Genomic DNA, 26,790 nt, shown 5'->3' with positions numbered 1-26,790 from the left:
CGCGCCTCCTACATTCGGTTGCTCGTGCAACCACACAATATACCAGAGATCCCCTACCACGGCGATTCCACCCGTGATAAGTAGACTACAAGTAATAATAATACCTCTCAACTGCGATACTAAGATAATTTGCTTGTTCTTATCCAACTTTTGCAACTTTGAGTGCATTTGCAAACCTCAACGGGGTGTCATGCTGGTTCAGCTCCCCACATGCTTCATCCCTCGGCAGCCTTCGGCACACTGCCGGAGGTTCGTTCAAAGCCCGATGTCGGTGTGTAACCCTGGACAAGATTTTTTTTATCAGATCCTGCCCAATATGCAATGGAACATCATCATCATGGGTGGGTTGCCAAGTGTGGGGGGAGGGGGGGTGTGGGATGGACGCGATCAGTTTCTGATCACCGCCCCCCCCCTGTACTCGGGTGCATGTCAATGGTTCGATTCATCACCAACAATTCCATTTACGTTCACACCGTCGTAAACGCGAAGAACCCTGGCCCTGCCTGGACTGATATTGGTCACTAAAAACAAAAGAAAACTGCGACCCCCTCCCACCGGTCCATCATTCTGCAGCTCGTGCTTGCAGCCCGCTTCGTGCCTGGTTTCACTTGAGAACGGCGGCAATTTACGTACATGTAACTTCAACTATCACGCTTGCATCCGGGCTTCCATTCCTCCATTCCTGCCGTCCGTTCGGACTTTAACTGTCAATTCTGTCTTTGTTATCACGCGTCTACTCCGAAACCGCTGGACCCCAGACGACATGTCGACGCCGGCTGCGACCCCTGGCGCTGGCCAGCCGAACCGGGAGAGCAGCAATGGCGATCTTGTACCATCCTCGCCGCAGATGGGCTATGGGACGGTTGATGGGGGCGGAAAAAAAGACGCCCATTCCAAGACTGTTTTCTCACAACGAGACTCGCACGCAGACTCGGATGTGGATGCCACCGCCGCAGATGGAGATCATACTGAAATCGGCGTCAGCAGGGTCGAGGCCTTCAACAAGGTCCTGTACCAGTCGGGCAAGTCTGGCAAGATCTTGCTCTGGCTGCTGGGCATCTCCATCGGCCTGACCATGTTTGCGTATGCCCTCGACCAGGGCATCACCTCCACCATCTTCACCACCATGGCCAGTTCCACCTTCGGCCAGCACAGCTCGCTCGCCGCCGTCAGCACAGCCAGCCAGATCATCCGAGCCATCAGCAAGCCCTTCATCGGCAAGCTGGCCGATATCACATCCCGGCCGACCACCTACGTGGTCATCCTTGTCTTCTACGTCGTCGGCTTCGCCGTCGCCGCCAGTGCGAGCACCTTTGCCGCCTACACCGTGGGCATCTGCTTCACCTCGGTCGGCAAATCCGGGCTCGACCTGTTGAGCGACATCATCGTCGGTGACCTGACCCCACTCCAGTGGCGCGGTTTCTTCGGTGCCGCCTTGTCGATCCCCTTCATCATCACCGTGCCTGTCAACGGCTTCATTGCCGAGGCCTTTGTCGACAACTGGCGGTGGGGTTTGGGCATGTTCGCCATCCTCGTACCCGTTTTGCTTGTGCCAGCCATCTTCACGCTGTACTCGATGCAGCGGCGGGGAGAGAAGATGGGCATGGTTACCATGGCCGCTTCAAAGCGCCTGAGGACCGGGGACGGCGTGGTGACCGCCGAGGAACCTGCTGCTAATTCCAGCGGTGCCGCCTATTGGATGAAACTCCTCTACCAGGGCCTAGTGGACATCGACATCATCGGGCTCGTTATCCTCGGTACATCTTTCTCGCTCATCCTGCTGCCCTTCACCCTCGCCAAGGAGGCTGATGGCGGTTGGGCCAACGGGAGCGTGATCGCCATGCTCGTCGTCGGCTTCGTGCTACTCGGTGCTTTTGTTCTCTTTGAGGTGTACGTTGCGGCGAAACCGCTCATGACCAAGCGTATTCTCCAAAACCGCACGTTCCTGGCCTCCGTCACCATCTACACCTTCAACCAGATGGCCTCGGCAACCCGGAACACCTACCTGTCCTCGTACGTGTACATCATCAAGGAGTGGACCGTCTACGAGTGGACCATCTTCTTGGGCATCACAACTATGGGCCTCAGCATCATGGGACCCATCGTCGGTCTCATCCAGAGGAGCACGCACCGATACAAGTCCATGATGGTCTTTGGCGCCGTGGCCCGGCTGATCAGCTACGGCATCCTGGTCCAGAGCAACGGCAACATGGTGCAAGACACGGCCCGCCTGATTGTCGCGCAGCTGATCTTTTGCCTGGGTTCCTTCAACGTCGTCGGCGCCCGCGTGGGCAGCCAGGCCTCTGTGCCACACGAGGACATGGCCTCCATCATCGCCCTGCTCACGCTGTGGTCTACCCTGGGCTCGTCCATCGGCAGTGCCGTCTCGTCGGCGATCTGGACGAGCGAAATGCTCGACCGCATGCATCTGGAGATGCCCGGCGTGGACGAGGCGACCATCGCCAAGCTCTACGGCAACATCAAGACGCTGCGCACCGCGTACGACTTTGCTGACCCCGTCAGGCAGGGCGCCATCCGCGCGTATGCGTACGTCAATGGCCACATCGCCACCACCGCTCTGGTCATGGCTGCGGTTCCGCTGATCGCCACTTTCTTTATGCCCGACTTTTACTTGGGCAACCAGCAGAACGCCGTCACGAACTTGGGGCTGGACGGCGAGAGGGTCGATGTGCCGGAACGGGCTTCGGAGGATCAGATGGGGGCTAAAAAGACTTCGACGCCGTTTTACCGCAGGCTGATCGATGCATACTACAAGGATCGCGTATAGGGTACTTGGTGCCATGGGTGTTCATCGGGCTGAGGACATGTACATGTACTTGGTTCGGCATGTGAGGTGGCAATGAGCGTGATTGTTTTATGACGGCTGTCTTTCAAGTGAAAGGAGGAACCAACCGTTGGTTACTAGGTAGTTACAAGTCTCTAGGTGCCTAACTACATCATCTTAATGTTTTTGAGTTCGCAACTCCCGGAGACCCCTTGTAGTCTTTCAAGTACCTCTTTACAGAACTTATTTTCTTCCCGTGGAACACGCGGAAGTACCGCCGTACCTATTGTGTAACCCAAATTCTGGATGCGGCCTGGTGAGTCATCTGCTCTGGTCTGTTGACATGGGCGGCGCCGTGTCGGTAGTTACGAAAAGAAGAAGGTAAGAAGAGAGTAGGAAGGGCTGAAAGGGTGTTTGGCATATTGGGATGAGCGTGCTTGATACCCATCTTCACCATGTGTCCATGTGGATAGGGGCTTGATGGTATTATGATGACTCCTCGCCGTTGAAGAAGGGGGTACATGTAGATGTCACTGGAGCTTATCGGAAGGACGTGGAAGAAATGCTATCAAGATGGAAGCAAGTACCCGATGTACAACTGGCACTTTCGTTAATCCGGCACCATTATTCACAAGATCTGGGTGCCCAACCCTTGCCACAGTCGTCAAACACAGCAAAAAAAACTTGGGGCCCCGGACAACAGCGGTATTTGGCCCACACAGCACACTTGTTCCCATCACCAAAGCTTTACTGTTCTGCCTGGGAAGGCAACGAACAGTCTGGAACCTTGCGAGATTCTCGCGCATAAATTGCCATCACTCTCCCACAATCAGACCACACTTCATCAGACCTCCAATCTTGACTCTTTCTCACCGTACTGCTCTACCACCATCTCCGACCGGGCATCAAACAATCTCAAAATGCCTGGCGCGTGGGAACCGATAAAAGTTACGACTGTCGGGGGCTGCACGACGGTGTTCTTTTCGACTGGCAATGGCGATCCCACGGCCGAAGACATGGAGGATGCGATGATGGATCTGATGGCCAAGCGTATGGAGCGCGATGCCGCTCGCACGACCAACGCTGTGGCTTCCACGGCCAACGACGCCACTCCTGTTGTCTTGGACAACAACGGTCGACTTCTGATCGACGTTGTTTACAAGAACGACGACGCACCGCACGGCAAATCGAAGCGCCGCCACACGTGCTCTCTCGACGCCATGAAGCGGGCGTCGCCCGCGTGGAAGAGCAAGATATTCGGGTCTGAGGGCGAGGAGCGGCCGGAGCCTGCCACCGACGACGAGGACTGGGTCGTCGTGCTGGACGACGATCCACCCCTGGCCATTACCATGCAGCTCGCCCTCATCCACGAGCGGCCGCAGCTGGTACCGCGGTTTCACAACAACCCCGACACTCAGGAGGTCTGCATGTTCATCTGCGAGTTCATGACCACGGCCGACAAGTACGGCGTTCTGCCCCTCTTCGGGCCCTTCGTTTCCCACTGGCTGCCGCACGCCCGCCCGAGCTCTGAAGGCATGGATCGCCACTACGTTCACCGCATCGAAGCGGCCTGGCAGCTGGGCGCCGTCGGGCTGGTGCAGGATCATATTCGGAAGCTGGTCTACCATCCCATCGTGACGCCGGAGCTTCTGGGGAAGGCGTGCGACAGGTCGCTCTTGGCCTGCAAGGACGGATTCTTGACATCACTTCTGGGGCTGTTCGACACGGTGGGCAAGCGCCAGCGGGAGCTCATCCAGTCCCTCCTGGACTTCTTTCATGAGTTCTTGGCCGACCTGCGCGGCGAGAAGGGGATCTGCCAGCAGGCTCTGCCTGGCACACCGGAGCACGAACGATGCAACGCCGGGCTCGAGGAGTTCGTCGCGAGGCGTATGACGGAGCCGATTGTCCCGGAGATCCCGCTGGACGCCGAGGATTGCCCTCTGACCATCCATCAGTTGCTGCACATCACCACCCATGTCATGGGCGTGTCTTGCAAGCGACCGGGGCCGAAGCAGGTCAACGGGCACAAGTGCGTCTCGAACCTCCACAAGAGGATCCTCGATCTTGGCGATGAGTTGATTGGCCGCTGGAAGGGAGAGGAATCCATCCTGGAGCCGGAGCAGCTAGAGTGGCTCACGAAGCGTACCGAGATCCTGGGGACAAAGACTTCCTCTGTTTGATGTGTGGGATCTGGTGATGGTCATCACAGAGGGAACTGCGTGCGGAGGTGTGTCACTCGGGGGATGACTGTCAACTGGAATCAAGTGACAACCTACATGTATCTTACCCTTGAGAGATAGAGCCGAGACCTGTTTAGCTAGTTCCCTGCTTGTGCCATAACCCACGATTATGAGACTTCCCTGTCTACCAAGGACCTGACTGTGTTTTGTGACCCCGCGTGATACCCTCATGGAACATGGTGCCGCTGCCCTTAACGATTACCGAATTATGTGATTAAGCGGTGTTCGTTCGCCGCCATGGATGAATGCGGTACCTCAGGTACCTGAGATACGTACCTGTGAAGGCGGTGACCTTATCGGAAAAGAAGCCCATGGAAAGACGACCAGGCAATCAACAAGCAAGTATCCGAATTCCAACCGGAATTTCCCTCATCCGGCAACTTTGCTGGCCACCATAGGCTCCTCGGAGGAGCCAGCTCAGGGGGTCAACGTCATCATCTGAAGGAAGTTTTCTGGAATCCCAAGCGCAAACACAACCAGCTGAAGCGATACTGACCGCAATATCCAACGCAACACACACTGGCACTTGTCCTGCGCATCAATTCTTGACTTTCCTCACGAGAAGGGAGAGAACAGCAGCGGAACCATCACAAATCCTCTCACACACATCCCGGCGCTTCCCACTTGACAGCAAACGGAGGAGTAATCGGTAAGCAGACCACACTTTCCTCAGAACTTCCATCAATCCTTACCTCTCATCTCATCGTGCAAATCCGCCTTCTTCAACCAGGTAGTCATCAACGCACCGAAAATGCGTTCCATGATATCCTTCCTGATGACCGGGAACACGCGGTTTAAGGACCACACGACCGACGATGCCGACGCTTCCCCGACCCCCAACGCACCCATCGCTGCCGCAGAGCTCCCCATGAAGGAGATCATCCTCGACAAGACCGGCCGACTTCTCATCGACGTCGTTGACAACACACCTCGTGGTAAACAGACGTACCGCCACCGGGTCTCTCTCGACACCATGACGCGGGCCTCGCCGGTCTGGAAGGAGACGATCTTCGGTCCCGAGGGCCAGCCCGAGCAGCAGATGAAGCCCACCGCCAACGGCAACGACAACGGCAACGGCAACGGCAACGGCAACGGCAACGGCAACGACAACGCCAACGACAACGACAACAGCAACGACAACGACAACGACAACGGTAACGCCGACGCCAACACACAAGATCGTCACATCGTGCTGCCCGCCGGCAACCAGCCGGTGCCCATCCTCGTGCAGCTCGCCCTCCTCCACGACCAGCCGCGCTGGGTGCCGACCTGGTCCGACCCAGCCACGCCCGGCTCCAGCCTGCAGATCGCCAAGATCATCGCCGCCGCCGACAAGTACGGCGTCCTGCCCCGCCTGCGGCCCTGCGTCTCCGACTGGCTGCTCCACGCCCGCCCGCCCCCCCGCATCGGCGGCCAGGACGACGTCGACTCCGACATTATGGACCAGCTCAACGTCGCGTGGCAGCTGGGCGATGTTGGCCGGGTGGAGACGTACATCCGCAAGCTGGCCTTCGACTCGAACCTCTCGGCCGAGGTGGCGGAGGACGTGCTCGCCGACGTGGGCGCCGGCCCAGTCGAGCGGTTCCCCGCGCTGCCGGCGCTGATGGGCGTGGCGGCCGCGCGTCGGGAGGAGGGCATCCAGGCGTGTCTGGACTTTGTGGCCGGGCTGGTCGCTGATCTGGAGAGCGACGAGGGGGCCTGCCGGCAGCCCATGTGGGATCCTACCATTATCCCCGGGTATACCCCCGAGGCGTTCGCCGCCTTTGAGCGGCTGGTCGGGCCCGCTACCGACGACCACGCGCTGAACTGCTACATGTGCAGGATTATGCTCAACATGGACCTCACGAAGCGTCTCCAGGACGAGGGGCCGATCCCGGAGCTGGCCTGTGACTTCCCCTTGAGCGTTAGCCACCTGCTCTACCAGATCCGCCGTGTCCATGGCATGCAAGCCGGTGCCGCCCCCATCTTCCACGTCCCGGGTCACGCGTGCCTCCAGCGCCTGCGGACGAAGTTCGAGGACTTTGCGACAGAGCTGCGCGGCCGCTGGTCGGGGACCGAATCCATCCTTGAGGCGGACCAGGTTGCGTGGCTCAAGACGCGCCGCGATATGTTGGCGACGGGTGGCTCTTCTTAAGTGGGATTGCATGTTGGTGGAGGGGAACATGAAGTGTCGGGGCCCCGGGGGTGTGGAATGAACAGGGTCCGACTGATGTACACATCATGTATCATGTATCTTAGCTAAATGTCAACCCACCCACATGTACCTTACCCATGAGAGATAGAAAAGAGGTTTTTCGACCTACCGACTCTGCATTCTCTCCATTTTTGCCAAGAGACTGCCGCGTCTTCCCACCAAGCAGTGTAAGTCAGCTTCCCAATCCCGTTATCAGACTTCTCCCAGTGCTGAGATTCGTCACCGCATCACCACGTCCTCTATCCTGGCGTGTTTCCCCGCCCCGCCCATAAACCCGGCAGCACATGATGTTGACCATTCCCGCCAATCCATCAGGCAAGATGGAACAATCCTAATGCCCGTCTAAGTGAGCCGTCTCAGTCTCTAGGTCTCTAGTCTTTTCTTTTCTTCTTCATGCAAGTTCTGGCCTAAAAAGACATTGTCGTTTTCCAGTCTAGTCATCCGAAAAGGGTGCCCGATCTACAGGACGCTGGAGTTTGAGCCTCGTCAGTTCTCTTTGGAGATTTGGGGTTGGAGTCTCGGGTACATGTATCTCTGGTATAAAGGGTATGGGTTTCGAGTGGTTTGTTTGGTCCACGTACTTCGACACTTCCTCGAGATGCTGAGCAGGTATTCCTACATGTAGACAGCGCTTGGGGAGTGCGGACAGCCTTGTGAGCAACTCGGCTCCCCGACTTCGTAACGGAAACCTGGGCTCTATTTCCTTCTCTTACCTGCCTAAAGCAATTCCCAAACCTGCATTGCGAAGTGCACTCGGGTTCTGATTTGAAACTGATGGACATCAATTGGTCGACTGGAACTAAACAGGAACATGTCCGCGCTACAACATCTCATCATCGGCCCAACACCAGATACACAAACCCAAGCACCCCACGGTACCCCGTCAGATAATCCCGCTCCCTCTTATCCTCCCGCTCCCTGACCTCCTGCACCCGGGGATCGTCAGGGTTAGCCAACAACCACTCCCGGGTGCCCGCGCGGTGCCGCGACTCAAAGTCATCCCACTCCCACTGGTCCGCCGTGCTGAGGTGCAACACCTCCCACCCGGTCTCGCGGCACAGTGCCACCAGATCCCCCAACATGGGCACCTCCTCCCCAAACATCTCCCTCGCCACCTCCGTCGGCGCCCGCTCCCAGCACATCTCCCCCACCAGCGCCCGGCCCCCACACCCCGCCGCCACCAACTCGGCCAACCTCGCCAACATCGCGCGGCTCCCGCCCAGCGCGTGCGACGACCCCACACAAATCACACGATCTACCCCGGACGATGCCGACGTCCCCGGCCGCCACTCCCCAGCGGGCATCTCCACAAACGACACCCGATCCGGGGACAGCGCGCCCACCGCCACCGCCGCCGCGGCGTCGCGACGACCCCGCTCGAGCGCGGCAGGGTCCGTGTCCACGCCGGTGGCCGTCCACGTGGGCGCGTCGTTGGTGTGCTCTGGGCGGGTGTTACTGTTACTGGTACTGTGACAGCGCGAGGCGGCGCGCAGGAGCAGCGTGCCCCAGCCGCAGCCGAGGTCGACGATGTGGTTGTGGGCGGTCAGGTGGAGGTGGGAGAGGAGGGCGTCGGCGTGGGTGGGGGAGAGGGGCGCGTTGTAGGTGAGGCGGGAGTAACGCGCTTGGGCGAGGGTGGTGGGTGAGGGGGTGGGCATGATTGTTTGCCTCTGGGGGAGGTTGTTTATTTGTTGCGAATACATGGGATAATGGGGATGATTGTGGTTGAGTGTTCGGGAGTTCAACTAATGGTTGGGAGGTTGATGTTTGACATTGAAAATATGAACTGACTCTGGAAAAGGCCCTCTGCGAGTATGAGTCACGCCGACCTGGTTCTTGTGAGTACTATTCCGTAGTATTACCTCTCCACCCCACTCATCCACGCTACATTCGTAATGGTGTAGTTAGGGGGGAGACAAACATGAACCTGACCTGCCCGATCGGGAAGCACTTGGCGCTTTGGGTTGTCAGATTCGGATGAACTCCAACACAAATCAACACCTTACGCAACAACAGGTTGTGAGCCCACTGATCAACAGCGGGAATCTTAGTCCCCTGAATCGAGAATCGAGGACAGAGCTCGGGTGGGTGGTTGTGAAACGAGAGCTGTATCGTGAGTTGATGTGCCAAGAAGTCATGCACCCGACTTCAGCAGGGCCCAGGCAAAAAGCTCGACGTAGTGAGAACAGCCGAGTGCCATTTGGGACTTCTCGGCCCTCTTAAACAAGCTTAAGGTAGGGAAAGCGACATCAACCGAAGATATGGTTGGCATAGAAGGCTCGTGAACCCGAAGCGGCAGAACGCCGATCCGTCTCATCCGGCCCTGTTTCCCGCGCCACCCAAACGTTTGAGTCTGATCCTCAGCTAGGCGAGATCCAGACGAGTATTTTAGGCTCAGATCGTCTTCCTGGGCGGTAAGAGAGTTTCGTATGCTGGTGTTGGTGGCGAACGACGACGATGGAGTGACTTATAAATGCCCGTCCATCAACACCTTCGCAAACTCGATCTGTCGCCGACCACCGCACCAATTGAACCGTCCTTTCCGAGTTGACCTCGCCCCAGGTTCTGTGAACCGTTTCATTCTTTCGCTGTACATATTTAACCAGAAGACCGCAAGCCGGCTTTACCGATCCCACGCTCCTTCACCATGTACACCAAGAGCATCCTTTTCGCCCTGATCGCGGCCTCGACGGCCTCGGCCGCCGTAGTCAGTGTCCGGCAAGCCAACGGCACCGGCGCAGACTTTGGTCAGTGCAACCCGAGCATGGACTTCCAGTTCGGCCGCAACGGGCGCGCAGCCGACGAGGGTACCTTTCTCCCGACGGATCCCGTCGTCGCCCAGGGGCAGTCGGAGGCGCTGAACCCCAACATCATCACCAACCGCATCTGCGACCAGCTAATCAACGTGTGTGGCGCTAACGACGCCGCGAAAGCCCTGTGTGCCGACGCCCAGGCCCAGGTTCAAGCGCTGGGGACCAAGGACGCCACGACTGCGGATGCTTTCAATGCGGCGCTCGGCTTTTAAGTTGCTAGGATTATGGACCAAGGACTGATTCGGATCCAAGCCCGGGGGCGGGGGGTATTGGATGCTGGTTTGCCCAGGGCTTTCCCGCCGGTCTGAGACGGAGGTATAAAGTTAGCTCTGGAACGGAATAATTGAGTTTATGTGGATGAGCAAAATAACAAAGATTTGCAATTTGATGATAAGCAGTGAACTCATATCCCGTGAGAATGTTCTAGTGGCCATATTAACCCGAAGGTATCATCCTAGCGCTGGTATGAATCCCTGAGTAGATGTAACAGTAGTCGGAGGCCGGGTCTAGGACAGGTAGTACTCTCGCCGAAAACCCTGTTACATAATCTTGATGATGCCTCCTTGATAGAGTGCAGTATTCATCTTCCCTGTTTCTTATCTGGCCACCGTGGTTGTTCCCGCGGCAGTCTTAGTTATTCCCATGCTTGTTGACATGACGTCACAGACCACCTCAGCGCCCCCCTTGCGGTACCCCTGATATCGCCAGGGCGAGCATTGGCAAAAGCGTTCCTCCATTGGCTGACTTTATCTTTCCGCCTTCGGAAGACCCTTTCCCCAGTGTATTGATGTCATGAGAGCTGTGGCAACCTCCACTATTGGATCATTAGGGGACCATCAAGACATAACTATAGGAACCACTTCGCCTCATACCGGGCGGTTCTTGTCCCTGAGACTCATCGTTTAAGGTCCCATACTCACGGACTGGATATAATTTAGGAGGCAACTGTATCATTACCGACCTTTAAAAGCCAGTCATCCCCAGGCTTGACCCCAACCACAAACACCACCACCCTCTACCAGACCTACTCCAACCCCCCCAACATGTCCAACCTCCTCGCCAACCGCAAAATCCCGCTCATGGTCGCCGCCGGCGTCTTCGGTGGGCTGCTCTACACGACCTACGGCGGCGTGCAGCAGCCGCGCCCTCGATCGACCCACGATAACATGCACGATGCCACGGGCGGAACCATCTCGGAGACGGCGCAGGCTATCGCAGGAACGGGTGGCCAGCGCGCCCGCTCGGGTGAAGACATGGAGTCGCTACGCCAGTACGATCCTAAGGATACGAGGCTACATAGCAAGGACCCGGGGGCGCAGAGCAAAAGGGAGCCGAGCAAGGTTAAGGGGGAGCAGGTTGAGGCGTCGCGGCCGTGAATGTGGGCGTGTGCGAGGGTGGCGAGGGAAGGAGAGGGATTGGTGGATGGTGCTGAGGGCGCTGGCTATCGCGTGAAGGGGGGTGGGAGGCAGAAAGTTGAGAAACTGCCTAGGGAGTGCAAAAGAGAGGGTGTTTTCTAACAACGTTTATGCAATTCTTAGCGGCGCAGACTTTTGGTCCATTCATGATGGGGGCGCATCTTCTCAAGCACGGTCCATTCATTTAAAACAAGAAGTCATATCTCAATATCCAAAACTACTTAAAATGCCACACACTTACACGTTGGTGTCGCTGTCCGACTTCTCAACATGTCCGACCTCCTTCTCCGCCTTCAGCTCGCCGCCCGCGTACGTGCTATGCGGCACCCACTTGGCGCTGTTGCGCGGCGTCGCCTCGCCCAGCATCTGGTCCACTTGCTCGAGCGTGAGCCCCTTGGTCTCCGGGATCAGCAGATACGCGTAGACGAAGCAACATGTGCAGAGGCCACCCCAGATGTAAAACACCTTGGCCGCGAGGTTTCCCTTGTCCTCGTCCACCATGTAGGGGGTGATGACGGCGATGATGCAGTTCCCTAAGGCCGGTTAGTTAGCTATTGTTGGTGGAAAAGCATAACGGGTGTCAACTTACACAGCCAGTTCGACGCCGTCGACAGTGCAACACCCTTGGCGCGCATCGGCAGGGGGAAGATCTCGCCAATGACAACCCACGCACCGGGACCCCAGGTGGTTGCAAAGAAGAAGATGTAGATGCAGATGAAGGCGATCATGACCTTAACGGCCGTGTCGTCGTCCGGCTTGACAGTGCCAATGATGGCCACGATGAACTCGCAGATGAGCATGCCCAGGGCGCCCCAGATCAGGAGAGGCCGCCGTCCTACCCGCTCCATGGTGTAGAAAGATATCGGGGTCGAGCAGGTGTTGACGAGGGTTGTGATGAGCGAGATGAGAAATGGGTTTTGGATGATACCGAGTTGCTGGAAGAAGGTGGTGCCGAAGTAGAAGACGAAGTTGCAGCCAGTCCTGATTATCTCGTTAGACAACTTGCATACTTCTGACGACTGGAGTCAGAGTTACTTACCACTGCTGCATCATCTGCATCGACGTGCCCAAAATAGTCCTCCGGAGGTAGCTATTGGCCTTCCAGATCGAACCCCGGAAGCACATAGCCCAGGCTTGGAAGTAGTTGCCATGCGGAATCACACTCATCTCGTACTCGTGGTTGGCCACAATCTCGGCCAGCTCGTCCCGGACGTAATCCGAATCCTGTGGCTGGTCCCTCAACCGCGCCAGCGTGACAACGGCAGCCTCAAGGTTGCCCTTCTTGACAAAGAACCGTGGGGACTCGGGCAGGAAGAACAGTCCACCGGCCAGGATCAAAGCCCACGCCATCTGGAGGGCGATCGGAATCCGATATGAGCCGCTGTCATCCCTGTCCTGCGTGGCGTAGTCGACCGAGGACGACAACAACAACCCAACACAGATACAGAACTGATACCCCGACACAATCGCACCACGAACCTTCCGCGGCGCAATCTCCGACATGTACAGGATAATAACCGCCGACACAAAACCCACCCCAAAGCCAGCAACCAACCGCCCAGCAACAATCAGCCCCAACCCAGCGCTCGCGGTCTGCAGCACCACGCCCACAATGAACACCGCGCACCCCAAAATCACCGTGATCCTCCTCCCCAACCAATCCGCCAAATCACCCGCCATCAGCGCACCAAAAAAGGTGCCCGCGGACAGAATCGACGTGATAAGCGACTTCTTCCAGGCCGGGAGCACGGTGGCGTCGGCGCCCTCGATGACGTGGATGAAGAACTCCATGCCCATGACCCCCGAGATGTAGCCCGAGTCGTAGCCGAAGAAGATGCCGCCGAAGGCCGCGAACACACACATCAGGTAGGCCTTGAGCGTCACGGGGGCCTCGACCCGCGACACGTCGGGCGTGCCGAGCGAGGGGGCCGCGCCGCCTGGCATGGTGGTGGTGGGGGTGGTTGGTTGAGCGGTTTGGGTATGGGTGGATGGGGTTGGTGGTTTGGTGGGAGGTTGATGGGGTTGGTAGGTAGGTATGGAGCTGAGGTGTTGGAGGTAGTGTTGGAGACAGGTCTCCGAGGACGAACCTGTTGGACGAAGATGGGAACCCCGAGGCTGCTGGTCTTGGTGTTTATTGTATGAATACAACCGCCCCGAGACCAGACGAAAGGTCTGGCCCTTATATACTAGCCGGGGCAGATTTTGGGCGTCACTTACAGCCTTCGGTTATTTCCCCATGCGGCCATCCCCCGGTTTCCACCCCAAACTTCCCCGGCCGGAGTCAATATCGTGGGGAGTTCTTCTGACCTCGTGGCATTCAACCGCCAGGACCCGCACGCCCCTGGGCCGTGGGGAACAAATTCCCGCTGAACGAGATCGTGGCCGGACATAACGTGTGGGTATTTGGACTATTCTTGACCAGGGACATGGGATCACTGGCAATTTCCCAGTGGCGCGCCCGATATCCACTGCTCCTTGCTCTAGTGTAAACTGTGTTCGGACGTGATATTTTTAGAGGATAAGATCTTCAGATTTTACAGTAATGCGGTCACGTTGCCTGTTCTGTTCCATTGTTACTCCTGTCCCTTCCTCCAATGTGTCCACCAATGCAGTCTCGGCCATCGTGGCTTGGCTTCCGGTGGCCTAGAAGCAGCCCGGGTGCCTCGGTCTCGAGACCCTCGGCGATGCCTTCAACCGCAGGGGAGACGTGGGCTCGGCCTTACCGGCCACACACCTGGAACGAGAGCGAGCTGAGGACTTTAGCCGGCAAAAGCTCCTAACAGGGTGATGCATGGCACGAGCGTGAAGAACAGCGGATCTTTTGTCTCGGTCCATGATGTGGCCCACAACAAGCCCTAACGACAAAAAAAGCACTTGGAAACGGGGCCACTGTGCAAGAAGTAGCACCGAGGATAATCCATCACCCCCCTAAGCTTTTGGTCGCCAACCTACAAGCCATCCAGAAGAATAGTAGAACATTGAATGGGATGCCTTTCAGTTCGCCACGTGTCTGGAAGGTCCCAGTTAGTCATCCTCACAGCTACCGTGCTTCCTCCAGAAACAAGCACCTCTCTTGCCGCCAAAAAATGGGAGACGGCGAATCACAAACAGGCGCCAAGTGGTAAGTGCCGGCAGTCGACGGGCTTCCCGAGATATCCGTGATGGCGCCGATTCGGCCATTTTGTGGATGGGCTAGTGGAGCGTGGGCATTCCCTGTCCCTAGACACTACCTATCAAGCGCCGAGACATGACTCGTCTTGGCCCGCAACATCAGGACCGTTCAGCAGTGAACATGGAGACTTGCGACCGGATATTCAAGACGAAACTTCTCTTTCTCCACCGAGAAGAAAGAATTCAGCGCCGGCTAAATTCAATATACCCTTAGGGGATATCCGTTCTGCTGGGACTCTCATGTCCGACAAAAGATGGGTAGCAGCACGATGAATCGTTTGAACTTGACGCCATTGTGTAGGCATTGACATATCTACGGGGGCCGTCTGGCCCACGCGTGAGGGAAACCCCTGAGAGCTCAGTCCCTTCTTGTAACGTGGTTGATCACCGAGCGGTCCATATCACCGAGCGGTCCACTTTCCCTCCGCATCGCAACCTCTTCAGGCAATTAATCCACCACAATACAAGAAAATCAGTTGCACTCAATGCTACTCTCCTCAGCTGACGTCGCCTCATCTTCCTGGCAGGTTCGTACGTTGTGCCCAGTCTTGCCGCATCTTCCGCAGCGCCGCAAAGTCGATAGCCCAGTCTCCGACGTACCCCCTTCCGCCAACCTCCTACCCGATTGCCGTCTACCAGTTTCCTTCTCCGCGATCAAAACCTGTCCTTCCTCTATAGTAAGTGCTCCTCCAGCCCGGAGACGTGTACGCTTAGCCCTCCGGCGCTTTGAAAGGGCCTCGTTCGCCTTCTCAAGAGTTCGGACTCGGTCTTGAAGAAGGGTCATTTCGTGGACAATTAGCTCTGTACCCTTCGCCAGTTGCTTTACAGCAGAAAACATGCTAGTTGGAGAGCTTCCTTGATGATTGGCAATCCGGGTCCGTACATGTTCAGACTGTAAAATAGCCTCGCCAGGTTTATGCGGTGTCTGAGAGACCCATAGGTTGGCCTCTGGGAGGGGGGTGTCCAGTCGGTGTTGGTGTCCGTAGCTTGACGTCAAGCTTCGACAAAACGGCCTGGGGGTTATCCGGCACTAGGCCAGCGCCTCGGAAGCCAGCCCTGATATTTTCAGCTTTCATTGTAGCGAGGTGAGCGGCTTTGAACGCGATGAAGAACTCGGTCTTGGTGATGTGATTGATGTGCGCCTTGATGAAGGCCTCGAGTTCGCGGCCGTACATCCGCTTCAACACGCTAAAACAACCGACATCTAGAGGCTGGGTGATGTGCGAGGAGTGAGCAGGGAGGCAGAGGGTAATAATATTTTGCTCCTTGCAGAACTCCTCAAACTGGGCTGATAGGTGGCTCTCGTGACCATCTAGGACTATCATCCGATACACCCCCTGCCGCTGGGTCTCCGTGTGCTTATGGAAGTGCTTGATCCATTCCAAGCCCGTATCATTGTCTGTCCAGCCGTTGGGGGAGGTCTTGATAACCCAGGAGGGGGGAAGATCGCACTCGGTGTACCAGGAGGCGAGGTGGTTGACGCCCTGTACAATCAAGAATGGTGGCAGCACAAAGCCGTCGCTGCTCACGCACTCAATCGCTGTTGCCCATTCCCGGTTGCCAGGCTGAAGTTGCTTGCCTCGACCGCGTCGATCGGAACGCGTAACAATCATGTTGCTACAGATAATGCCCATCATAAAGCCTGTCTCGTCGAAGTTGTAAAAATCGGCGTCTTGGATGCTGTACTTCGCGCGCATGTTGGCCACCAACCGGAACCAGTCCCCAATAATCTTTGGATCTTCGCAGAGGGCTCTCTGGAAGTCGTACGTACGCGAAAAGCGCGTCTTGAGCTCCGGGCGGCGCCGTATGAACCGGTATGCCCACTGCTTGCCAGTTGGTCGCGCGTGACGCGTCGCGAGGAGGAGATCGGCCATATCTTTCACCCCATCAATCCGAGGCGGGAACCCTCGCGAATCTAGATCGAGGATATATCGTACAAGGGTCTCTTCTTCAGCCAAGGTCAGATTGTGCTGTACGTCGCGTTTCTCAGGCTTTGCGACGCGGCCCTTCATCCGGGCGATGAGGGTCGACTTCGGCACATTATACGTCTGCGCAGCACGTCGGATCGACATTTTTTTGCGCATACGAATTGCTTCGATGGCAAGGATGATTCTGGCTTCTTGCATTTGCATAGACATGGTTTTTGTTGTAGTGTGGTGGAGTTTGAAGGTGGAAGGTCGCAATACGGATGGAAAGTGGACCGCTCGGTGATATGGACCGCTCGGTGATCAACCACGTTAACCACCAGTCAGGGAAAAGCAGCCAAACTCTAAACATTTCATCACAGTTTGGAATAAAGATAGCATACATAAACCCGGTTGGCGTGGTTTAGCCCTCAGGAGACGGAAAGTCCTCAACTCTCCCCCATGTGATCAAAAACTCCGTCGAATGTCACTTGAGGCCATCTGCCACGCCTTCGCCGAGGTCCCCATCGTTGTCGGACCTGTAAAAAGAACGGATTCGAAATCGCTAACGACGACCATAGCTAACGCTATATGGATGGCGAGCTTTTAGACTCAACCGCTTGCTTCTATTCAAGTGGCTGTAACTGGCTCTCGACCAAGGAGCGGTGGCTTTTGACCTGAAAATCGGAGAAACACGACCCTCCCTGAATAGCACCCAAGAACAATGAGCGACGCCTGTAACCTTTTCGATGGTTCCGCAGGCAACACAGCGACACTGTCGGGACGGTATTCCGGCGGCAACCAAAGTACACGATCGGATCCCCAGGTGACCCACGACTTGTCCTTGTCGATACCGAACCCTAAGCGCTGACACTGCTCCTCGGGAGTCGTATCATTGGGTAGCAGCATAAAAGTCGCCGACTGTCCATTGACAGCCAAGAACCCGAAGTTTGACAGAATTCGAGTGCTGAGTGCGTCAAAACCAACCACGCCAATACCCGGGACCACTCCCCTGACAATCCGCGCACAATGACCACTAGCAACATCCCAGACCCTTATTTCTTCCTCGTACGATGATAAAAGCAGCTGCCCATCGTGAGAAAAGCAGAGCGACTTTACCGTCTTCGCAGTCACCATAGTTTGTCTCTTCTTCTGCCGGCGTTCTAGACATTCCCATATGGTGATTGCACCGCCCCTCGAGACCGCGATCTGAGAAGCCACCGGAGAAAAGACAATACATCCCACATTCTTTGTACGGCCGTTATACGGACTGAAGTTTATGTTATCGTGATCGAACTTGTCAATGGCAAAATTCCAGACCCGTATTTCGTGTGAAACAGTCACCAATGCGGCTCGCCCGCCATCAAATGAGAGGCACGCCAAAGCTGCCTGCTCTGGAATCGAGCCCCGGTCGTGGCCTTTTTCATCAATATCCCATACCGTAGGGTCGTAATCTCGGTAGACGAGGATGAGACGGGAGCCGTTGCCGGAGAGGGCAGCATCCAAAAGATCGTCGTCTTCTGGTACGACGTTCGGCTTGCATGTGTCGATTTGAGAAATGCAACGGCCGGTCATTGCGTCCCAGACACGAACAATATCCACCGAAATCGAGAGGATCCTTTTTCCGTCATCCGAAAGCTTTATCCACTTGATCTTGCCCTTGTGGTCCCTCTGTTCTTGAGAAGTGTTCACTTTTGTCGACGCGGTCAGGCAAATCTTGAGACCCCAATCGCCCCCCACCGCCAGTTGGCCGCCATCAGGTGAGAAGGCCAATGACCCGACGTACTTCTCATAGCCCTCAAGCGTCTGGAGGCGACGTTTTGTTTTCGCTTCCCATATATTGATCATGGATACGGGCGCCGCCGCGAATCGGCTGCCATCAGCCGAAATCGCGACCGGAGTTTGAGTTTCCCTCAGCGATATTTTTTCCTTTACGACGAGTTTCCGGACTAGTCGGTCTGTTCGCCAATCCCACGCCGTCAGTGTGCCGTAATTTGCCGATATGACTATGCCCTCCGTGATCGTGGAAAAAGCTAGAGTGGTAGTGGTCGTATCATTCCTCCAGAGGCAGTTACCAGATTCATGATCCCACACCGACATGCCTTTTCTATCGGCTGTGGCGACCCAGAGTCCATTGGAAGAGAAAGCAATCGCTTGTATGGCACCCGTACCACTCTCGGCGCCGCCGAACTTGAGGACGCAGTCCCCTCTCTCCCAGTCCCACATCTGGACCTTATCGTCCGGCTCACCGGCCACCGCCGCAAGCCAAATACCATCAGGGGAAAATGCTGCGTGAATGGGGCTGAGGCCCTTGAGGATTTGGTTGTCGTCCCAGCAGCCTTGTGTCAAGTCCCAAAGGCGCATGTCTCCGTCCATTGTGACGGCAAGTCGACTCCCCTGGGGCGGAAAACCGACACAGTCAGTGGCACCAGGAAACGTCCAGAGGCAAATCCCGCTCCGAAGATCCCACACGTCAACCTCATAATATGAGACTTCACGCGCTTGACCATCGCCCTGTAACAAAGCCGCAACCCAATTGCCGTCGGAGGAGAAAGCAGCAGGCTTTGTCACGACTACATTCCTAGCCTGGGGGGTGAGAGTCCGGATCCACGGACTCCACCGCGACCGTTCCATCCCGTTGCCGACAGCCACCCAACTGGGTTTCTCATGTGTGAAGAGATCCACGATTTTGCTTTGGGTAGGAGCAAACAAGAGCGCGGAGGTGTACGTTTGCAGGGGATATGCCATTATGGATGGGACGTTGAACTCGATGAAAGATTGTGCATCGGCTGCGATTTCGACGAGACTTTCCATGTTTGGGATTTTCTGCGCGTCGACGGAACAATCAGCACCATGTCACGAAATAGACCGTTGTGTGAGTGTGAGTGTCTAAATGCAGGAGACACGTACCCGGAGAAAGTTAACCAACTTCGACCATGATAGCAGCACACTGTGGCCATTGCCGAGCAAGCTTACTGCTTCAACCCAATTCATAAATCTTTCTTCGAGAAACCGGCGGACAGCTGTAGCATCTCTGACATTGAGACCCCTGTCACCAGACGCAATGAGATGCTCGATCCAATATTCACAGGCGTAACCGACCCCTGCTAGCCGTTCCCGTTGTTCAGGCTTCACATCTACTGTTGGATATCCGGGGTGACCCAGGCTGCACATGTCGCGGTACAACATCTTATTCATCGTTTTCAGCGATCTGGAGAACATTTGATGGTGGCGTTCCTCGAGGCTAGAGGAGAGGAGGGTGTTTTTCGCGGAGAGAAACTCTCTAGCTGACTGATTGGTGATTTGAGCGTCTCCGTTGTTGTTGATGGCCCAGAACGGTTCACACTCTCGGATGATGCTCCTTGCGGCCTCATTCGGATGAATGTCCGACAGAGCGCACAGTTCTGAATAATGTAAAGGGCGGTAAGCGGTGGCGACGGCGGTTAGCGCGTCAAGGCATCCCCGTTGGATTTGGTCATGAAGATGGCGGATTCGCTCAGCTGTCTGCTGGTACAGCCCCGCAATGTCCTCCGCCGCGTCGTCGACAATCTCTAAAAGCCCTTCAGGTGTCGTCGCCTGTTGACCTTTCGCCACCAGGAGCGACATGTACTGGAAGGAATACCCCTTTTCAGCCTTGCCGCGTAGTCGTTTCCGAACCTCCTCGACGCCGAGTCCGCCGTGCATTTTCGTCAGCTCCTCCGCACAATGATCCACGTAGGAATTCATGGCTCGTGACGTCTCCTCCTGATAGTCGTCAAGGTCCATGCTGTACCGTGTTGCCGTTCCACCGACGTTCAGAGCCCTAGAGATGGCGGATGCCCAACGACTGGTCAACAACCATTTGACTCGGGGCATATCCTCAGAGTCTGCAACTCCAACAACAAACTTCAGTAGGTTTTGGAGATCCTCGGTGCACTCGTTGAGGGCGTCCACACAAAGGTATATCGTTCCCCGCTTTCCCGGTCGACTTAGACCTCCCAAGATCCTGCGGAAGATCTTCTCCAGCCGATACCAACTGCCCGGTCCCCCCAAAACTTTGGTTCCGGTAGCATCGCATTCCTCTCCAACAAATATCAAAAGTTCCTTATCTGGCGGTTTTGAACATGTTATGAGCATGTAAGCCAAAGACCTTAGCACAGCCGAGGCGGTCCCCGCCTCCGTGCTCCCTTCCTCGAAAAAGAAGTAAGCCAACCTATCCTCACTCCCAAGTTCCGAGACCAACTCATCCAAGATGTGGCAAAAAGCCATCGTCTTCCCGGTCCCGGGCCCGCTATTGATCCAAAGAAGGCGAGCATGAGGATCATCCTGCCATATCTGGAATGTTGGCTGCCTGAGAACCCAGTCGCAGGCGGCGGGCAGAATTCCCCCCTTGGCATCCTCGAGACGCTTCTTGTCGCAACGAGGATCGGTGATGAAGAGATGGCGGAGCCACTGTGCCTCGTTACTCTCGGTTTCTGTGAGTAGGATTAGTTAGGTACTGAGTCCACCTTACCGCCGAACATCGTAGAGGTTGATAATGGAGATGAGGCGATGCATGGCTGTTAAAAAGGGAGAAGAGCGGTAAGCACACCGTTAATATACTGGTTGAGCTGCGCAATCGGCGCGTTGTTTTGGAAACCGGGGCCAGTGAACGTATTGCCAGCTGCGTAGGACGACTGCGTTCCTCTCCCTGCGTCGTTGTGTGGCCCGGCCATGATGCCGTAAGCAGTAGGTTGTTTTCCAACTTCGGGCTCTGTCAGCCGAGATTGAAGTTGAAGTTTTGCGGCGAAGAATCAATACCCTCCCACCTCTCAAAAATGGTATCTTTGGCGTAATCGGGCACGCAAGGAAGATAATGTCAGGGGTAACACCAATGGTGGAGAAAGGGTTTGGGTTTAAGGTGGGGGACGTGCAAACCACGGCGGCCGTTTGCTGCCCGATGGGCATGCCCGAGTGCAAAACCTTGTCTCAGGGTCCCATCAACCCAACCCTTCATTTTTGGATGGTAATCTGAAGAATCTGCTTCGTGATACACAAGAAACGATGTGGGATGAGAAGAACAGCCTGAACAGGAAACAATGTGAGTCTGGGACCGTGATCGATGGTAGCTGGGTATCGTATACCGGGTCCTCTGCTCGCTTCTGAGTTAGAAACGGCGCGGAGAAGTATCTGAAATTGAGTAGAAGAGTAGATACTTCGCAACGGGGGCCTTGAACTAGTACAGGACAGGTCACTGTGCAAAACATTCGGAAATCGTGATCACATTGTCCAATACTATGATTGATAGCAAGAAATAGAAAAGGAGCGCATATCTGGCTGCAGAAACCCAACGGACGGCGCCAATTGTAGGCCCAGTGACCCCCGTGCCCATTCGTGAACCGTACCGTAACTTCCAGCCACAAGTTACAACACGTTCTTCTCAACACTAAACACGCTTGTAGATCTCAGCCAGTCTTATCAATGCGTCCAAGTTTCCTTGTACATCCACTGGAGCATTAATTTGGAACCCGTTCTTAGCCTTGTTTCTGGAAGCTGTGATGACCTCGGGGGCTCCATTCTCCGACATGGCGGCTCCGAATTTGGAGTTGAACTGGAAGCCATCTTCAATCTCGTTGTCCGCTGTCTCGTATAGATTGACCCGCAAGGAGCACATGAGATTCGTCCTGGCCGAGCCCAGTTCCTCCATAACATTGCTGACAAATTGAACCGAGTTGACTGACGCCGCCAGTCGCTCAATCACAGCCTCAAGAGCCCGCAGCGCTACAGCCACTTCGTGTGTATGGAAGCCTTTCTGGTACCGAACTTGTTGCAGCAGTTTTCTGGCCGATTTCAATTCTCCCTCATGTTTTGTGAAGCCTTCGGGAGCGGACCCTCGGTTCGGATGTCGTCAACAGCTTGGTCGAGCTGCTCCGTCATGCGGGCTGCTGTCTTTGGGATCGAAGAAATGATGCTGTCCGGGATGATCTCGACTTCGGCCTCCCCGACCTCTATCTTCTCGTTGAGGGGGCCTAAAGGCAAGCTGAGGGGGGTGATTGGGTGGGGGGCGACTTTGCGGCCGGCGGAGCGCCGGGAGTACCACCGCGTGAACATTTCGGGTGGGGGAGGGGGGAAATGGCCCCGGGAAGGCTTCGACATCGCTGCTTGTAGTCTAGGTCCCTGTTGTCGAAGAATGGGGACAGAAGGCCAGGGTTGTCGGGATAAAGATCTTGCACCAGGCCGGAGCAACAAACGCGGTGTACTACATGTTGGGAAGTATATATGGTCATTTTGGTGCGGGCATGTTGTGGAATATAACCGTCGCAGATGCCGAAGCAGGTGCCTGAAGGTCGGCGGCTCTGCGACGGGATTTTGGGCCGACCATACCCAACCTTACTGACGGCCTGCGGTGTTCTATGATTGGTATTGCAGCCACTTTCCAGATAAGGAAGCAATCAGGACTCGAAACTAAAACCTTCAAGTAGTCCGACGCCTTCGCTTGGCACGCCGACATTGCAAAGACGTATCACAGGTACATACCTGTACACGCCTCAAACCGCGGAGGGGCGATGACAAGGACCGGAATGACACAAAAGACCCGTGATCAGGCATGTGGTGCTTAACCGATCGCGATGGTGGGTTGAGCACCACCCAAGCCAAAGCAAGCGTCGGGCTGGCATGAGAACCAGTGCGGACTGGTCACGAAGATTCGAGAAGATTCTAAGCCAGAATACGATATGACGAGGGAGGCACGTCATTGGGCCTGAATGGCAGCCCGATGCCAAATGCCAACGTGGCATGCCCAGGCAAGAGCCGCAAGACCGGGACACGTAATGTTCAGTTCTCTGCATGAGGCTCGGCATTTGCTATTTGCTGGCGAAGACGAACGCCAACTGGCAGAAGCTTGCCGGAAGAAAGGGTCGGGCAGTGCTCTTGCAACAACAGAACTCCGGGGGCATTGCACTGCACCCCCTTCGCGCCTGCTGAGGCAAGGCTGAATTAGATTTAGCCGTCTGGTGAGACTCGAGAGTAACACCACACAGGCAGGCATACCGGATGACTGAGGCATTTATCACTTATCACTCATCGACATGAAAACAGCCATTGAAAGGGTATCTGTTCTAATTTATGGCCACATTTGATTATGATGTTATTCTCCTTTTTCTCATCATACCAAAGCACGATAGACTTTGGCACAAAAAGCAGGCTGACAGGTTTTTTTTCGACTGCTATTAGGCAGTTGCTGCACTACTCGAACAGTTCAAGGTTGATTCAGTCATCTAGGTACCTGCCTATTTTGTTCGTGGGTCCAAGACGCAGTAAGGGGCGAAAGGGATTCCCTAGGTACCAAGCGGAACTTCACACATACTTCCTAAGGATTTCCTAAACGAAAGCACGGATAGAGCTCATTGAACACAAGGTATATCTGAGGACCCCAAACGTTCACAGCACCCTCGTCGGACTTTCCACCGGCAGCTGAACGCCGAACGAAAATGCATTAAATGAGCGTGTTGAGAAGGTGGCGGCTTCCAAAGGGCGGGTTTGGGTTTCATATCAACGTACAGCGTGTGAAGCATTGTGAGGAGTTTTAGAAGCCACCATGACAGAGACGGCTCATGTTAAGCTTGATCTCTGGGTGCACATTCAGCTTCCAAATATTGGGCTGACATGCTGTTCCAAGAAAAGGATATTACTTATCAGCGGGGCGGCGGCGGACGCGATGAACCGACGGCTCCAAGAGAAACTCAGGTCCAGCCACCAACTCAGAATCTCGCGCCTGATTGAGGGCCGCCCTCGAGACAGTGAGACATCCACACCAAGACGCGGTGTCAGCGAACCGAACTTGGACGCTGGCAAAGTACAGACGATGAAACCATGGCACTCACGAGACCACACTATTTGTTTCTCTTCACCTGCAAAATATGATATTTTCGTTGCACCCATCAAACAAAATGTGATCATTACACCAAGAGTGGATAATTTAAGGGCGATCAAGGGTAATGAAGCGTCCCAGCACGCATTGGAAGTACTGAGGTAAAGACGCTAGTTGGACAAGACTTTTCGGAGAGCCTAGATAGGTACATGTCGAAGATAACAGAACTACAGGTTGTGCAAATCAACGGGAATATTCGACTTCCATGGAAGCTTTTCCTACGGTCCTCGCGGCCAGAAGTTGTGAACGGTGGTTAGGTGACGAACGACAACCACCTGGGGTTGCAGTTATGGCCAGACGGGTGGTATCGTCGAAGGTACAACTCCAAGTCTATGTTATTAAGTAATCTGACGAGTTTACAACATCTGAATTGATACGTTTGACTGGTTTGGTAATTCAAGCGATCGAATTATTGACAAATGAGAGGTGACGGGTGTCATGATCCCGAACGTCAACACTCCCTAGACCTATGTACCCTAGGTATGCTGTCCCAAGAAAGAGTGTCTCGCTGATGGCCGCCAGCAGATTCCATCATCCGCCTCCTTCCCCTCCTCCTCCTCCCCCCCCCCCCCCGCCCTCCCTTTTTTTCCCCTAATATCCCCAGGCGTCCCCTTCGTCTATCAGTCCCAACTTCAATCCCTTTCATCGAAACGCTCATTGCCTCGGTCGAGCAGTTCAAAAGCCTTTTGCACCACCCGCTCCCTTGCCGCCAGTTTGCCGATCAGTGTCTCTTTCTCTTGCATGAGGACCCCAAGCTGTTTCTCAAGTTCGTCGTAATCTGCGTCGGCGACTTTCAGGTCTTCAATGAGCCCAGCGTTCTCGTCCTTGAGCTCGCTCAGTTCGTCCTCCACCCGACCCTTGGACTCCATCACAAGGCGCAGTTCCTTGTCGGATTTAATCTTGTCGTTGGTGACTGCGCCGAGCTGTTTTTCCACCTTGGCTTTTTCCTGCAACGCCTGCTTGAGTTTCTCACCCAGATCTCTCTCCAGCTTCACCTTTGCCTCCCCGATCCGGGCCAGTTCGGCCTTGGTGGTAGCTAGATCCGCTTCCACCTTACCCTTAGCCTCGGCGACTGCGGCCGCCTGAGCCTTCGCTGTGGCTAGTTCCTTCTCCACCCTGGCCCTGGCTTCTCCCAAATCCTGCGCGCCCTTGCTGGTAGCACCCAAATCCTTCTCCAGTTTCTCCCTCATGTCCACCGATCCGGCCAGCTCTTTCTTCACGGCTTTTAATTCCTCCCCAAGCTTTTCGTTGGCCTTTTGAATCTTAGCTTTGGCCGCCGTGGAAAACCCGATGACTGCTTTGCACTCAGCGAGCTCATCTCCCAGTTTCTTCCGGGCGTCGGTGATGGCAGCGGCGTCTTTCTTCGCGGCAGCCAAGTCCTTGTCCAGATTCTCCTTCGCCTCGAGTAGGGCCTGAGCCGCCGTCTTGGAAGACGCCAGCTCCTTCTCCAGACCCTCCCTGGCGGTCCCCACAGCGTTCAGCTTGGCCAAGGCATCAGCCAGCTCTTTCTTCAGTCTCTCTCTGGCCTCTTCAGCCGTCTCAGACTTGTTCCTCTCCTCGTCATATTTGAGCTTCGCGAGTCTCTCATTCTCCCGGAGCTGTTTCTCGTTTTCGAGGAAGCGCTCCTTGTCCCGCGCACGGCTGTCCATAAGCTTGCGAATCCCATCTTCCAAATCGGGGACGTCAGAGGATATGATGGGTTTGGTATCGTTGTCGGGATGCTGGAACTCCTTCCTCGCACGCCTCTGCCTTCTGGCCTTGGGTTCAGGAGTGGCAACTCCGGTTACCGAGATGATCTTGTCGCCCGGCAATTGGATGGCCGGGTTAATGGTTAGGGTTGTTGTTGAACTAGCCATGACGGGCGATTGTTCTGCGGATCGGTAAATATCACTTCCCACGAGCATATGCAAGGCATTGATTCCATGCTGGACGTACCTGGTATGTGTTCTCGACTGAGAAAAGGTTCTAAGCAGGATTTTGAGGGCGGACCAAACTCTGGAACAACCTGAAGTCTGCGCACAACGGCGGGTTGAGGCGTGAAGAAGGGCACAGAATTTATAATGGTATTTGAGGCGCGATGCTATCAATGCAGAAATTTCGCCGAGACTACGGAGAAGTTGAAAGGTATTATAGTACCTCCTCTCCAGCTTCCCAGTCCCGAAAAGGTACCTATCTACCTAAATGAGGCTCAACTGTGCTGACAGTTGGCGTTTCTCTCATCTTCCATACCCGTCCGAACATCGTCTCCGGACCGACAACTTCATTGTGGGGGTGGTTCCAATGACGGACAAGAACATATCGTCGGATTTCTCGGCAGACTCCAGTGGCACTGTCTTATCTCTACGGTTGGTTGAGGGGGTCCCCTGCATCGTCTGAAGCGCCA

At 55.4% G+C, this 26,790-nt stretch overlaps 7 protein-coding genes across 7 annotated transcripts; 3 read left to right on the top strand and 4 right to left on the bottom strand.

The window, feature by feature from the left end:
• Positions 1-210: 210 nt before the first annotated feature.
• On the top strand, positions 211-7,159 carry F5144DRAFT_620273 (uncharacterized protein; the record flags this gene model as incomplete). The annotated part of the gene is made up of 6 exons (XM_066792010.1): positions 211-271; positions 885-2,780; positions 3,734-4,814; positions 4,883-4,966; positions 4,997-5,012; positions 5,756-7,159. 6 exons carry the CDS (start codon positions 211-213, stop codon positions 7,157-7,159), a joined length of 4,542 nt encoding a protein of 1,513 aa, XP_066645518.1.
• An 893-nt stretch (positions 7,160-8,052) lies between these two features.
• F5144DRAFT_601904 (SAM-dependent methyltransferase) lies at positions 8,053-8,874 on the bottom strand (the record flags this gene model as incomplete). Its single annotated transcript, XM_066791173.1, has 1 exon — positions 8,053-8,874. One exon carries the CDS (start codon positions 8,872-8,874, stop codon positions 8,053-8,055), a length of 822 nt encoding a protein of 273 aa, XP_066645517.1.
• Positions 8,875-9,468: 594 nt separating this feature from the next.
• On the top strand, positions 9,469-10,559 carry F5144DRAFT_569993 (uncharacterized protein). Its single transcript, XM_066788734.1, has one exon. It carries the CDS (start codon positions 9,864-9,866, stop codon positions 10,239-10,241), a length of 378 nt encoding a protein of 125 aa, XP_066645516.1. The 5' UTR covers positions 9,469-9,863; the 3' UTR covers positions 10,242-10,559.
• A 143-nt stretch (positions 10,560-10,702) lies between these two features.
• F5144DRAFT_569992 (uncharacterized protein) lies at positions 10,703-11,660 on the top strand. Its single transcript, XM_066788733.1, has one exon. The coding sequence runs from the start codon at positions 11,073-11,075 to the stop codon at positions 11,403-11,405; it is 333 nt and encodes a 110-aa protein (XP_066645515.1). The 5' UTR covers positions 10,703-11,072; the 3' UTR covers positions 11,406-11,660.
• A 21-nt stretch (positions 11,661-11,681) lies between these two features.
• F5144DRAFT_647259 (general substrate transporter) lies at positions 11,682-13,388 on the bottom strand (the record flags this gene model as incomplete). The annotated part of the gene is made up of 3 exons (XM_066792911.1): positions 11,682-11,977; positions 12,034-12,425; positions 12,484-13,388. The coding sequence occupies 3 exons, from the start codon at positions 13,386-13,388 to the stop codon at positions 11,682-11,684; spliced, it is 1,593 nt and encodes a 530-aa protein (XP_066645514.1).
• A 3,540-nt stretch (positions 13,389-16,928) lies between these two features.
• Positions 16,929-21,336, bottom strand: F5144DRAFT_569983 (uncharacterized protein). Its single transcript, XM_066788732.1, has 3 exons — positions 21,090-21,336; positions 19,430-20,973; positions 16,929-19,345 (listed from the first exon to the last, which is right to left on the bottom strand). The coding sequence occupies exons 1-3, from the start codon at positions 21,211-21,213 to the stop codon at positions 17,150-17,152; spliced, it is 3,864 nt and encodes a 1,287-aa protein (XP_066645513.1). The 5' UTR covers positions 21,214-21,336; the 3' UTR covers positions 16,929-17,149.
• A 3,644-nt stretch (positions 21,337-24,980) lies between these two features.
• Positions 24,981-26,524, bottom strand: F5144DRAFT_569978 (uncharacterized protein). Its single transcript, XM_066788731.1, has 2 exons — positions 26,343-26,524; positions 24,981-26,277 (listed from the first exon to the last, which is right to left on the bottom strand). Exon 2 carries the CDS (start codon positions 26,261-26,263, stop codon positions 25,040-25,042), a length of 1,224 nt encoding a protein of 407 aa, XP_066645512.1. The 5' UTR covers positions 26,264-26,277; positions 26,343-26,524; the 3' UTR covers positions 24,981-25,039.
• Between the last annotated feature and the right edge of the window lie 266 nt (positions 26,525-26,790).

Source organism: Chaetomium tenue (assembly GCF_020726465.1).
Source record: "Chaetomium tenue strain MPI-SDFR-AT-0079 chromosome Unknown F5144scaffold_3, whole genome shotgun sequence".
In the NCBI taxonomy this organism is placed as follows: Eukaryota; Fungi; Ascomycota; class Sordariomycetes; order Sordariales; family Chaetomiaceae; genus Chaetomium; species Chaetomium tenue.
This window is presented reverse-complemented; position numbering and strand designations above follow the sequence as displayed.